Genomic DNA, 14,570 nt, shown 5'->3' on the forward strand with positions numbered 1-14,570 from the left:
ACCTCCTGTCCTTCCACCTCATGTTCATACAATCTTCTCAAGTTCCTCAGACAAATCCACAGCTCACGTCTGTTCACATAACTCAAAGTCCCCTTCTTAGAGAACTCTTTCCAATTCTGTGTTCAGTTGAAGTATCTGAAGGCATTTATGATCTTCAAGAGAAAGGAGACATGGATGGGACCATAAAAGGTTCCTTCTCTATTTTCACTTTTGATAGCTGAACTGTACCTCCTTGTTTTTCATAAGAACAAATTATTAGAATAATATTATATTGGTTTAGCATTTACTTTCTATCTCCTCGCTGGCATCAAATGGTACCAGAGAAATTGACAATTGAATCTGCAGTGGAAAAAAGTGTCCATTATTAAGATTAATGAATAATAATAATTCTGGTAATAAATAACTGAGAATGGAGGACATAGAAAAAGCAGCAAGGCCAGCCCATTATTATTAGATTTCCAAAGAGAGTGGAAAGAAAAATGACTATTAAATACAGGCTCTGGAATAAGAGCTCCTTCTCACTCTTAAGCTTTAGGAAGAAAAATGGACTCTGTTCTAAAATGTAAAAAATTATCATCTGTGTGCTAGGAAATTCCACACCGAGAACACACAGACCTAAGGAATTATTACAAGACATGAGCTCCCTTGGCATGAACTTCCAAAGGCCCAGAAAAATCCTCAGAACTGCAGTGAGATTCTGAGCTCCTTGGAGATTTCCAAGGTCCTAACCAACTTCTTCCTACTTGGAGTGAAACTGGATTTGGGGTTGATAGGATAGAACAGAGCTGCTCTTCTCATACAGCCAAACACTAGAACAAAGTTGAATATTTCTATGCAAACATGAGCCATCATTTCAGATCCCAAGCCCCAACCCAACCCTTCCCCCTGGGCTGGGAATCAGCTTTTGGGATGCAGAATCCATCCTGGGTACTATAAATGAGGAAATCTTCCCAGTTGTGGTGGCAAAGCCATTCTTCGTTTCCCAAACATATGGAGTCCCTGAGCCACAAGTTTAATTTTCAGCCTGTGGAGATACACCTCCATCCCTTCCCTGGCTCAGTGCTTCCTCATTTGTAAGAAGATATTCACTATTAAACCAATGCTAGGAAGAGCAGTCTAAAACAAGGGCTTTTAATCTGGAAAGTAACTCAGATCTCTTTGAGAATCCAGTGAAAGTCAAGGCCCATATCTAGAAAAAAATAAATATAATATTCTGCCTACAAGTTAAGTAATTTATATACTTTTAGAAACCTCAAAGGAATTTTATCATTTAAAAAAAATGGCTTCAGTTGTAGTTTTGAAAATTATTAACAAAAGCTGAGTCTACATTGGCCTAAAGGAGCCAGGTATGGTGGCACATGCCTGTAATCCCAGAGGCTCCTGAGGCTGAGACTGGAGGATCATGAGTTCAAAGCCAGCCTCAGCAAAAGCAAGGCACTAAGCAACTAAGTGAGACCCTGTCTCTAAATAAAATACAAAACAGGGCTGGAGATGTGGCTCAGTGGTTGAGTGCCCCTGAATTCAATCCCCAGTAGCACCCCCCCAAAAAAAATAAGGCCCAAAGGAAGTAAAAATATAAAATATTGAGCTAATTAATCATGCTTGATATCAGAGTACTGATAAAACTGATTTTTAGATACGTTAACTAAGCACTGTTTGCTTTAAGGTTTTAAAACACTATTGGTTTATTATACCCAAAACATGAATCAAAATTTAAAGACATTAAAATAGTATTGACTGCCATTTAAGAGACTATAGAATATACATTTATCAGGTTAATTTCAATTTTTATGTGGCTAAAAGACTCTAAGGGTTGGAAAAATATCAACCCAATTGAATTGTATACAATGTTCACTGCTATTAAAGTAGGGTAGAGAGTGAATGCAAGGATTTTTTTTTTGACCCATGAAAATATGCCCTGACAATAGTAGACTTGAGCTTGCCATGGGTATGCACAATAGAGAAGGCAAAGGAAAAACTCTTTGCTGCCACCCAAAGGAATACTCTAGAAAGATACTCGTGCATACACACAAAAGATAAAAGGCAATTGGGAAAAAGATAGAAGCATTTGTGAAATTAAAGCCCATTATCTGTTATTGATAAGCAATTAAACAGTCCTCTATTCTAATAAATACACAAAATTTCATAACTGTGACAGTAAAATGGAAGCAGGAATCCTGGTTATCTTCTTTCCCAATACCTAGAACAACCCCTGATGCATTGTGATGCTTCATTAATTAGCTCCTGGATGAAAATGATGTAGTAATAACATTTCTATAACCCTGGGAAAATCAGTTTAGTGTTCTGGGCTCTCGTTTTTCCAGCTGTAAAATCAGGAAGTAAAACTGGGTCTTTTTAAAAAGTCATTCTTTTCATATTCCCAGGCCCTGTGACCCCACTTAGTGCATTAACACTTTCTTCTGAACTGCAAGGCTGTGATCGTTTTAGGCAGAATGTCTGCTGGCCTGGGTAGACCCCACATGTGCTATGGATATTCACTAAGGGGAAAATAAGGGAGACGCACACACAAAACAAACACGAGAAATGTATTGCCAGAGAAGAGATTGTGTTGATTCCAAGAGTCCTGGGAAAAGGCTTAAATCTGTAGAGAAATAGATTTGTGTCACTTTATGAAATGTAATCCAATTATTCCTTTTGTTTTTTTATTTATTATGCTACAATCCATAATTAAATATTCTGATGAACACAGCACCACAGATTCTCTGCTGCTTCAACATTCTTGAAGCAACAATACACTAACTTCTCTTCTAGAGTATATGTTATGATATTAAAATTTTCACTATAACCATCAAGAAAAAATATACAACTAAGTATTGATTAAGTACATTTAAAGAAACCTTGCTTGCCAGGTGTGGTGACACACCCCTGTAATGCTAGAGGCTCGGGAAGCTGAAGCAGGAGGATCTCAAGTTCAAAGCCAGCCTTAGCCTCAGCAAAAACAAGGTGCTAAGCAACTCAGTAGGACCTTGTCTGTCTCTAAATAAGATACAAAATAGGTCTGGGGATATGGCTCAGTGATCAAGTGTCCCTGAGTTCATTCCCTAATGCCAAAAAAAAGAAAAGAAAAAAGAAAAGAACAGAAACTTTGCTTAAATAAATCTATTAATAAATCTGCAATTTGTGTTATATAACTGAGAAAAGGCCCAATCCTGCTGCCACTTGATAAAGCCAACAACTCAAGAGACAGAATGATGAGAGAAGAAAGAGCTTCATTCAATGACCAAATAATAGCAAAGTGGGAATTCCACTCACAAGTTCACTTCTCCCCTCCAAGGAGTCAAGAAGCCATAGACACAGGAAAAGAATGATGCTAGAGAGAGACAAGCAAATAAGGGAGGAATATTCCTGTTGTCTCTGAAAAAACAGAATTCAGGTACCACATCTTTTTGCTCCTTCCGTGGCCTGGCATTTCCTGTCGTGGCAATTGGTAGGTGTCTATATCCTTGAAGGGGAAGAGAGAGCAAGTCTAGGTCAACTTAACCCTACATTATAATTTTGGACGAAACGTTTTTCAAATGATTAACACGTCTATGTATAGAACTAAGTAGAATCTGACCCAATAGTGAAGGCAGCAAAGGAGATAGACGTTATGAAGACAGAGATGCCACATCTCATACATCCTGTTCTAGTCATCCATCAGACATCTGCAGGCCCAAGTGAAGGGGCAGCACAAATGGCCTTCAAGTCCTTCAAGTAAGCTAGGCAAAAGTTATCATCCTAACCCATACGTCAGAGGTGTTAAGGACAGCAGAGCTGCTGGGGGAATAATAATGTGTTGCCCAGCTATGTGACCTCCACAATTAGTTACTTTCAAGTCAACTAAGAGAAAATAAAGTTAGAAAGTTTAATTAGATTTTCCTTCAGTGACATTCTTACATGATAATAGTAATCAACTGAGATTTAGATGGGTTCTTATGAAATATAGGAGTGGTGATTGAAATATCTTCACTATTGTAAAAAAAAAAATAAAGTATTAGATGTTATACTGTCTTTCTAGAATATTTCTCTGAACTTTCCCTTCCTTGGGAAAGTAATCCTCCAACTTTAGCATATAGAAAAACCACAGTGCATGTTACAAATACATATTTCTAGGCTACCTGCAGATATGGATCTAGGACAGGGCCTAGGAACTTGCTATTTTAACTGTTACCCCAATAGTTCCAATGGAGATGTGCCTAAGTACCACATATTGTACATCTGACACATAAAATACACTTCCATTTCTTTTTTCCTTGCAGATTACCTTCATAGGTTATATCATTGCACCCTCTAGTGGATAATTTAACTAAGCATTTTTTTTTTCTGTATTACAAAGACTTTTCTCAAAATTATTAGGAAATCCCATCTGTCATGAAAATCTTGTCAAAAGAAGGGGAGATGAAGGAAGTATTTAAGAGAAAAATAATTTGATACTTTAACCTCAGAACTTTATGTATTTACAAAGACATTTACATGGTATATGCACATATTTTACAGAGAAAAAGTTAGTCTTGATAAAGTAAGCTGAACATAAAACAGTCACCTCTCAGTATTCTCTGGTTCTGCTTCAGCAGATTTAACCTGTCGTCTATCTGAAGTATTCAGGGAGAAAATAATGTCTGTGTTTAAAAGACATAGATTGTTTTCCTTGTCATTCTTCCCTAAACAATGCAATATTATAATTATTTACATCACACTTAGTCTGTATTAGGTATCATAATCATCTATAGATTATTTAAGTATATCAATATTTGTAGGTTATATGCAAATACTATGCCATCTTATATAAGGGACTTGAGTTTTCATTGTTTTTGGTACCCAAAGGGTTCCTGGAACCAATCTCACAGATGCCAAGAGATAACTGAATATCCAATCTGTTTTATAAAAATAATTTACTAACTTTGAATTTACTGACCACTCTATTTTAGAATATTTATGCCTGTAAAATTGATATTCTCTCATCCCATTTTTTCTAACAAACTTTTAGCACACCAACAAGACAACCTAGGTCAGCCTGACGACTCCCATCTTTTCAGAACTGTTATGGTTTAGATCTGAGGTGTCCCCCAGAAGCTCATGTTTGAGACAACGCAAAAAGGTTCAGAGGTGAAATGATTAGTTATAAGAGCTGTGGACTTCATCAGGGGATTGATCCACTGATATGGATTAACTCAGATAGGGTGTGGTTGGAGGAGGTGGGTCACTGGGGGAATGCCTTTGGGGTTTATGTTTTGTCCTTGGTAAGCAGAGCTCTCCTGCTTCCTGATTGTCATGTCCTGAAGTGCTTTGCTCTGTCACATCCTTCTGATGATGTCCTCTTTCACCCAGGCCCATAGCTATGAAGTTGGCTAACATGAACTGAACCTCTGAAACCACGAGCCAAAATAAGCTTTTCTTCCTCTAATTATTCTTGTCAGGTCTTCTGGTCACAATGATGGAAAAGGAAACTAAAACAAGTACCAAATGGTCATTCTGAAACCTCCTCATGTTGGCTTCTAAAGTCCTTAGCTCTTTACAAGATCACAAAAGTTGGTGTGTGCTTTTTGCGATTTATGGCTTCTATCTTCTGAAAAACTTTGCTTACTGATTCTAGTGAGGGCTTTTAATCACTTCAAGGGTCATAAACTCACAAGGTACCAAACAGGTAATATAAATGAGTAAAATAAACTGGATGTAAACCAAAGAGAGTGGCAGGGACTTTGGCAAACTGAGTTTGCTACATTTAAAGGAATTCAACAAATAATTATGATTTTTAAAGTCTGCTATGGGCCTAATAAAACATCTGTGAATCATGCAAAACTTCATAAAGCAGCTAGTACAATGACAAATTAGCCCATAGCTGCAGTCCCAGCCATTGCGGACGTTGAGGCAGGAGGATGGCTTAAGCCCATGAGTTCCAGAGCAGCCTGGGAATCATATTGAAACACTGTCTCAAAATTAATGAATAAATGAAGTAGCCAGAGACCCCTGGTTTACTTGCTGGCTTGATGCGAGCTAACTATTTGTATATGTGATCTCATATAAATTCTAATAACACTATGCAGGAGTTCTTACTGTTATTCTAATTTAGCCAAGGAGGAGGCCAAGGTGTTAGGAGAGTGGGTTACTTGCCCCAAGTCAGACCCGGCTCTCTATCCAGGTCCGCCTATCCCCAGGGTCAGAATTCTCAGTCGCTTCGCTCCAATTCCTCTCCAAACACATGGTCCCTTGCTTTGCCTGTTCTACATGACTTTGTCTTGTGTCCCTCTCCTCACCACCAGCCAAACCTCCTGCCCCTACCCAGGGTCTCTCTGGTCCCCACTGCTCTTTCCAATGTTTTCTATGTTCTCTGGCCTTTGCCTCTACTAGTGTCTTCACAATTGGACAATTTCTTGTGGGCAGTTGACGTGGCTCTCTGCTTCAACACTGCATCATACACCTAATAGCACCACTGAGTGACAATTCTTAGCCATGTATTCTTCATATGGTAAGCTAACGTGGCCAGCATATCCATCAAACTTATGTTTGCTATGTCGCTTTAATTAAGCGCACCTTCTCCTAGCTCTTTACAAAGGTATTTCGGCATTTTTGTAATAAGTTGCATTTGTACTGCTCTCACACCTCTACTTTTCCATTTCAATGGTGTTATAAATACCCCAAAGTAATGTGATCTCTTCTCAGTAAAGTTCTATGATATCAGCCTCAAACATCTTTCTCTGAGAGCTAACACTAAGAGTATTTGTGAGCAGAAATCAAAGTTAATTACCTTTTGAGGAAAAAAGCCATTTCTTTCACTCATCTATTCTCAGGTAACTTTGTAAGTTTTGCCCTCACAAAGGCAGTCAGTATAGCAACCACAGGTCCATTTCAAGAAAGTCCAGGCGAGGCCGCTGCCATGTTCCACATATCATATGGAAGATGTGACTATCACATACACCACGTTACTGCTCTTGGTTTATTTGGAATATTTGAGTGTCTTTAACCTCTTATGAAATCTGTCATCCACCACAGTATTTCTTAGGGAAATATTGAATCTTAACATTCTGAATTACACAAAAAGAACATGAAGTTACTAGGGCGTTTATTATAACTTGTGATAAATTTTTTCATTCCTAACAGAAAAAGAAAAAACATCATGTACAATCTTTCAGATGATTCTACCTACTATATGCAAAATAACTCACTCACTTGACCTTCTTATCTTTGTTCCAATAGCTAACATAAACAGACTGTATTTCCCTCATGTGAGATTTAATATTCAGAAAAGATCTATATGTAGTTGAAAAATAGATGGGGGGCTCTGGCTGACTTAATTCTCATGAAAAATCCCATCTTCATCCATGAGAAATGTTATCAACATAATACAGTTACCTGTAAATCAAGGACACCTGAATCCATTTGGATATGGTGCTATAAGTTCCATGTTATGATAATGGCTACAGTTTAATGAATTCCTTTTAAATGACTAGTGATGTTCTGTATTTCCATGCATAAATTCACTTTAGTTTCCTATCTTCCATTAAGTTTCTAGCAATTTCATTAGGGACTTGAACAAGTCAGATTTTTCTTCTAGTGTTCTTAAATTCAATTTGAGGGAGAAATTACTTACAGTGATCAAATCTATGAATTTGGTAACTCATTAACATCTAAAGAGTAATTCTTCACAAATGTCCATAAGTCAATAGTTTGGTTCTGTCCCCAAATACTTGTAACTAATCGTAACTAATACAATTAGGTTTTAATAAGCCTTCATGTTACCTAAACACTAATTTAAAAGGTAAAATTAAAAAATGAAACTGTTTTAGTGATTAATGAGCTAACACCAATCATTTTATTTTAAATAAATTCATTGATTTTTGAGTTTTTAAATTTCAATTTGAAATATTTACATCACAGTCAGGTAACCAGAATATTTTGTTGATTTCTTCCCTTCCCTGGACTCCTCGTTTATGATAGGAGTGACAAGTGCTACTTCTAGTATAGAATCCACTGAGTTCACCATGCAGTTCTGCCAACTGTCATTGATGAAACAGGCCATTCTCAAATTTTGGCTTGCTTGAGAATAACCCGAGGGCTTGTTAAAACTCAGATTACAGGGGCTGTGCCATCAAAATTTCCTCTTTGATAAATTTGTTGTAAAGCCCTAAATATTGAATTTCTTACAAGTTCTGCACCACCTTACCCTTTGTATTGGTCAGAATCAAATACTGAGAAATACTGCTGCACCGGAATGAATCCTCTAGGAACTTCTCCAAGGTTCTAGAATTTTTGTAGGGTTTATTTACGCTCTAACACAACATATGTTATTAAGATGTGTAGATAATACAATGCATTTCATACCTGCTGTTCTAGGTATTATTTTGCACATGAGTGACAAAACCCCACTGTAATATGACAAGCTGAGTTAGAAATATTTAAACAGTTAAACTGTGAATTTGCTTTGATGCTGGGTTAATGAAACAACAGCCTTCACAGCCAGCTGGCTGGGAGTGCCTGGTCAGCCTGCACATGGAAACCAGTTCTGCTAGTTACCATGGGGGCTTAGTGCCACAAAGTGGCAGTTATTTGCTCTATCAATCAATAGATTTCATGATAATTCTTGGTCCTATACAGTGGCCAGGAAGAAACAAATGGCTTTGGCAAAGTAGTCCCTACCTCATGGTTTTTAATGTTGTGCAAATGAACTGCCTTCATTCTACAAAGATTTTTTAAACATTTTCATTAGTCAGTATTTTCAAATTTATCTCTTAGAATAGACTACAAATACAAGTAATTTAATTTAGAAAATCACACTGAAATGCATTGTTAGATTTAGCTAGAGCAAATGAAAAATTTCACAGAAACAATATTTTCATCAATTTATACTACAGTTCAGAAATCTTTTAAGAAAAAAATCTGGTTTAATATTTCTGAGTGAATAACATAATTCTGTCCAATTCTTTCTATTGTGTAAGGATTTCAACAAAGGAGCAAAGGCCCAGAACAACAAATAGGTACCCAAAACCCAGGAACTGTAAAGTCTAAGCCCAAAGACCAAGTATGTAGGAGGTGCTGGGGTATTTGAAGCAACCTTAGCTGATGCTAATTTTCAAGAAAACTTGATCTCAAAACCTCATCAGTGTTTGATTTGGTGTGATAGCAATCACAGGTTTACTCCTAACCCATGTCTTCAGTGACAGGGCAGACGGAATCTCAATTGTCTTCCAGGGCAGGTTTAGATAGAAGGCTGCCTTATGAAGGAACTCCTTGGAAGAATCAAAAAGTATTGTCACTGATCAGTTCTGAACCCCAAGAGAGCGTTGGTTTAATTCTCAGACTAAATACCAACCAGTGTTTTTTGACATTTTCCATTTTAAATTGATGAAAATATTGTTTCTGTGAAATTTTTCATTTGCTCTAGCTAAATCTAACAATGCATTTGACCTTTTTTCCATTTACATAGTATCACTGTTAGAAAAATAAAATATTTGGAGTAACTAAAAAAATAAAACTTGTTAACTGCTGAATGGGCAGTGCAAAACCTTGTAAGACTGCTTGTGTGCTGTGGTATGTCCCTGTCCCCCCTTCTACCTTGAGAAAGGGGGTGCTCTCTAATGTTTGCACTAGATGGAGAGATGTGTGTCTCCTTCACATTGAGACTTGAGGACTGAATATTTGGCTCAGGTCTGAGTAATCTAGAGGAAAGGTGGTGGCCATTGCTGCCCCACTGATAGCAAGACAGAAGGGGGCTGGCCTCATCAAGGAGGAGGCAAGGTTCATAGTTTCTGAGTGCCCTGTGGAAAAAGCCAATATGGTCATCTCAAAAGTAAAGCTCAAGAATTTTCATCTCTAACTAGCATCCTGATTCTGCTGCTGTGCTGATGGTCGTGACTCTGGTCCATCTTGTCCCTATCTAGTAACCATCTAGTCACTAGGTTGTGACTAGGACTTTGAGAATCCAAAGCAGCTCTCCTGACACCCCACCCTCTAGAGATATAACACTGGTAACATCATGCACATGCTAATGTAGGCAGAAACTACACTTTGTTTTATAAAGCTGGGGAGGGAGTCAAATGCTATGTGAATTTTCAGATTACCACTTTCCTATCACAAAATATTTTGTGCGCTGCTACTGAATTTCAATTACACAAATATTAAATCACAGTACTTTCATGACAGCTTTGTCTATCCCTCCCTACCTCCTCCTTCTATTCCTCATGGTGAAGGCTTGTATGAATCAGACATTATTACCCTATGTGCATGTACAACAAGAATCAGAAGTTATACTCCGTTTATGTATGATGTGACAAAGTGCATTCTTGTGTCATGTATAACTAATTAGAACAAATTTAAAAAATTTAAAAAGTATTGAAACTTGTTATATAAAATAGCAAACTGAATAGACAGCATGTCCAGTTTATAAATACAATGATTTCCTTGATGTAGTGTATTGAACATCGGCTGCATTAATACAATCCCCAGGTAGAAGGCGCTGTGACATCACATTTACCTGTGCGCTGCGTAGTGAATTTCTGAATGGTTTCTGTAAAGCTTTATAAAATGGAAAAGGTTGATGGTCCCCTCACACTTCATTTCTCCTTAAAATGTCACTTCTAATGCCAGTTAGAGGTGATAAATTCGGAGCTTCTATTGTCTGGAACGAGAAGGAATCTTTACAAATGATTTGGTCCATCTGTGTCAGTTCCACTGATATTTTTCTATTGGAGGTTCATTGATTTTAAATAATGTGTTCCAGCCATTTTATCAAATTTCTCCTTAGATAAAAGAAGACTCATTTTTAAGGGTTTTTATGGGTAGTTTTACAATTGAGGATACACTTGGTAGGAATATTTTGTTACTGAGGGTATTCCCGTACACTGGAACATTTTAAAAATCTGAACAGCTGAATCTGCTTTTCTGCACCACCTCACCTTTTGTATTGGTCATACAGAATATTGAGGTAATTCAAGGACTATTTAGTAAGTGGTAAACCACAAAATGCTCTTACCAGATGGTAAGATTCTATGATTATACAGGTTATTCAAATGAACATTGCCATAAATAAATGCCAAAACAAGATTTTAAGAAGTAATCTTTCACAGATATGATGTGAAGTTTCGATAAAAGCCAAAGCAATTCTAAAATCTTCTCAATTGGTTGTTGATTATTTCAAAACAGAGTATAGATTGAAATGTGTGTTTACTTCTTAGGACCTTATTAAGATTTCTCCATTATTAGAATAATACAGAAGATACAAGAGTACAGGAAGGAGTGTAAATGGGCAGTTAGCTCTGATAGACCCCTATGAAGCAAAGAATAAAGAATAATCCCTATATCCAGGAGCAAAATCTCAATGTTCCTGTAAATATCTGCTCATATCTCATTGGTGGAAAATAGCCAAAGTTCACCTCTACCAACAAGGTTGGAAAGGCAGCTTTTAGCTGGGCATAAGGTCGACCCTAGTAGAATTAGCCTGTTAACAAAGGAAGAAGTGAAGGAAGCCTCTCTGCCATACCTCTGCCAAAATCTACTTCTCATGAAGATGAGTTAAGTGGGGCCCAGTGTGAGTGAGCAATGTCAGTCATGTCTCAAGCTGGTGGCAGATCCAGGACTTTCTGCAACATGATGGATGCCCTCTTGCTTTTAATTAAGTCCTGCATCAAGTTCTATGTGTGTGTTGCTGGGGTAGGGTCTTAACAAGTTCTAAAGATTTTGCTTTAGCAAGGGCATAATAATATAAAGAATCTTGAATTACTAAGAGCTTTGCATATTCATTCACAGCTAATAAAATCATAGTGACTTCGTTTTCCTTTGGGAATACAGTAAGGCAAAATAAAGACAAGATTCCTAACATGGACATGAAGTGACGCTGTGCATGTCCAACATCCAAGTTTATCTGGAGAGGCTACTTTTCCCACTATGGGAAACATGTCCTCACACAAGCTTCACTTCTTCTACCAACCCGTAGCCTCCCAGCCTTAGAGAGCACCCCTCAATTTTTGAGGAGTGTGATTAAGGGACAATGATTGTCCCAGAACTTACAACTCTCCTGGCAGCAATAAATCAAGGCCACTTTGAAAAGGGCTTTGGCAGATTGTCGTCTATGGCCTGGATGTTAAAATTTTGTTTTTCTAGAAGAGTTGTGAACAGAAAACGTTGACTCTCCCTTGCAACTATTAATCAGCCATTCAAATCCCTGTTAAATTCACACATTCAAGAATGTAATACTAGCCAGGAACCGTGGCACATGCCTGTTGTCCCAGGGACTTGGGAGGCTGAGGCAGAAGGATGGCGAGTTCAAAGCCAGCCTTAGCAAAAGCCAGGTGCTAAGCAACTCAGTGAGAACCCTGTCTCTAAATAAAGTTTTTTTTTAAAAAATAGGACTATGGATGTGGCTCAGTGGTTGAGTACCCCTGAGTTCAATCCCCAATACCCTATACCCCTGAGAAAAAGAATGAAACACTATGTAAGGTCATGTCATAATAAGAAGACAATGTTACCTGTCACTACTTGTAATCTAGTACCACAAAGAGGTGATAGGCCAAAACCTAAAAGGAAACGTTTTCTAAAACTTGTACAATATTAAAAGTATATCATTCGGATTATAGAATGCAACACAGAGTAGCAAAACAAAAATAACTTAATTCACTTGGAAAATGGGAAATTATTTTTGTTTGTATTAATTAATTAATTAATTTTTATTTTGCAGTACCAGAGATACAAACTAAGGGCCATCCTACCACTGAGTTACATCACCAGCCCTTTTTAAAAATTGTGAGACAGGGTCTCACTAAGTTCTGAGTCTGGCCTTGAAATTGTGATCCTCCGGCCTCAGCCTTCAAAATAGCTAGAAGTACAGGCATGCGCCATGGCATCCAACATCTTTTTTATTTTTTTATATCTTTAACTTATTATGATTTCATGGTTCTCCAAACATGATGACTTATTTGAATAGTATAATGTAATCTTAAATTGCAAAAATATGTTTTCCTTCCATTTGTGACCGATGTCTGGGAAATAAAAATCAAAGCCTAATTTTTTAGTTACAAACTCAGTTTTGTGTAATTTGTTTCTAATTGCAGTGGGAAAAACTACAGATGACAACAAGTGAAAGGAGAAAGATATTCTGCTCTGTCACATTCCATGTCATCGCCATCACCTGTGTGGTTTGGTCTTTGTACGTGTTGATAGACAGGACCGCGGAGGAAATCAAGCAAGGCAACGACAATGGTAAGCGCGGGTCTTTTCTCACCTCTCTTGGATCCTAATGACTGTACCCAGACGTGGGCAGGGAACCTGCCGACCGGTTTGGGTTTAGCTGTGCTGACGCATGAATAAAGCCAGTGATGGCAGTTGTGACTCCCTGGATTAACTAGATTAACTAGAAGGCACTGAGTACAAAGGGTGCTGAAGTGAGACGAGATGTATCAAGTTCATATAAAACTTAGCAGGGAGAAACTCACAGATGACATTTGCCCCTTCAGGTTTTTTTTTTTTTTTTGAATTTTTTAATATTTATTATTTTTCAGTTCTCGGCGGACACAACATCTTTGTTGGTATGTGGTGCTGAGGATCGAACCCGGGCCGCACGCATGCCAGGCGAGCGCGCTACCGCTTGAGCCACATCCCCAGCCCCCCCTTCAGGTTTTCTAGGAGTAGAAAAAGGATCAGCTTCTTCCTGATAGGAAAAGGCAAACAGTACTAAAAATGGAAGGATTTTAAACTGTATTCAGTCCACCCTACTCATGGCTTCTTTTTATGCATGAATAAGATGGCATTCCAGTAGAGAACATGTTATAGCTTCTTAGTACTACATAATGTGATAGCATGGATTAGCACCATGGTTTAAAATTTTAATTATGCCCAATGCGATTGTGAAGATTGGTGTCAAGACTACAAAAACAGATGTTTCAAAATGTATTTTTACATTTAAAATGGATAGATCATTTGCAACAGAAGCAAAAATGGGAAGCACCGTGGCTGTAAAATATCATTTGCATTCACTTCTGAAGACAGCCTGTCCTCCTCTCTCTCACTGGGTGGTGGCTGCAGTACATGCCTAAATCGTGGCTGGTGAAACAGGGGAAAATACTCCCATGCCCCAAGTCGCAATACCATCTGAACAATTTCTCCTTGTGAATTTGAAAGGAGAAATTGTTCAGATGGTATATTTTGAGTTTATAAGAGTTATGAAAAATATTCATATGCTATTCCCCAAAATAGGAAAACTAAAGAAAGAAGAAGGTAGGATACAGTGAGAGAACAAAGAAAGAAAAGAATTTTAAAAGAGAAGGGCCTGCCTATCCTGTTCCCTTGTATTTACTCATGCGACGGGTCGGCCGTCTTTAGACTGTAAGGATCCACAACATGCGCTGTAGATGCCATTTATGTACTTCAAGGGGAGGGGGAGGAGCAAGAGCCAGGGACAGAGCTGCAGATCCTACTACTGTCCTTTCCCAAAAGAGTGCAAACGCTGCTAAATCAAGTGTAAAGGCCAGAAAATCGGGCAGGCCAGAGCCTCTGGTTTTGGTTTGTTTGTTCAGGATTAACTCATTTATATACTATATCATTTATATCAAACTACTTTGTTTGCAACTACATTATACATTGTT

At 37.9% G+C, this 14,570-nt stretch overlaps 1 protein-coding gene and 1 long non-coding RNA gene across 3 annotated transcripts in view; both read left to right on the forward strand.

Annotated features, from left to right (window-relative positions):
- The window catches only part of LOC308631121, a 1,170,527-nt gene that overhangs the window by 236,476 nt on the left and 919,481 nt on the right, over positions 1–14,570 (forward strand). The gene's annotated exons all lie outside the window — the stretch shown is intronic.
- LOC308630476 (E3 ubiquitin-protein ligase MARCHF1-like) overlaps positions 1–14,570 on the forward strand; it is a gene marked incomplete at its 5' end in the record, with an annotated part of 57,707 nt that overhangs the window by 30,167 nt on the left and 12,970 nt on the right. The window contains one exon of the mRNA XM_081260601.1: positions 13,041–13,188. Within this exon, the coding sequence (XP_081116727.1) occupies positions 13,041–13,188 (148 nt within the window). The remainder of the gene's footprint in view (positions 1–13,040; positions 13,189–14,570) is intronic.

This window comes from Spermophilus citellus (assembly GCF_964194105.1).
Source record: "Spermophilus citellus genome assembly, chromosome: 11".
Taxonomy (NCBI): domain Eukaryota; kingdom Metazoa; phylum Chordata; class Mammalia; order Rodentia; family Sciuridae; genus Spermophilus; species Spermophilus citellus.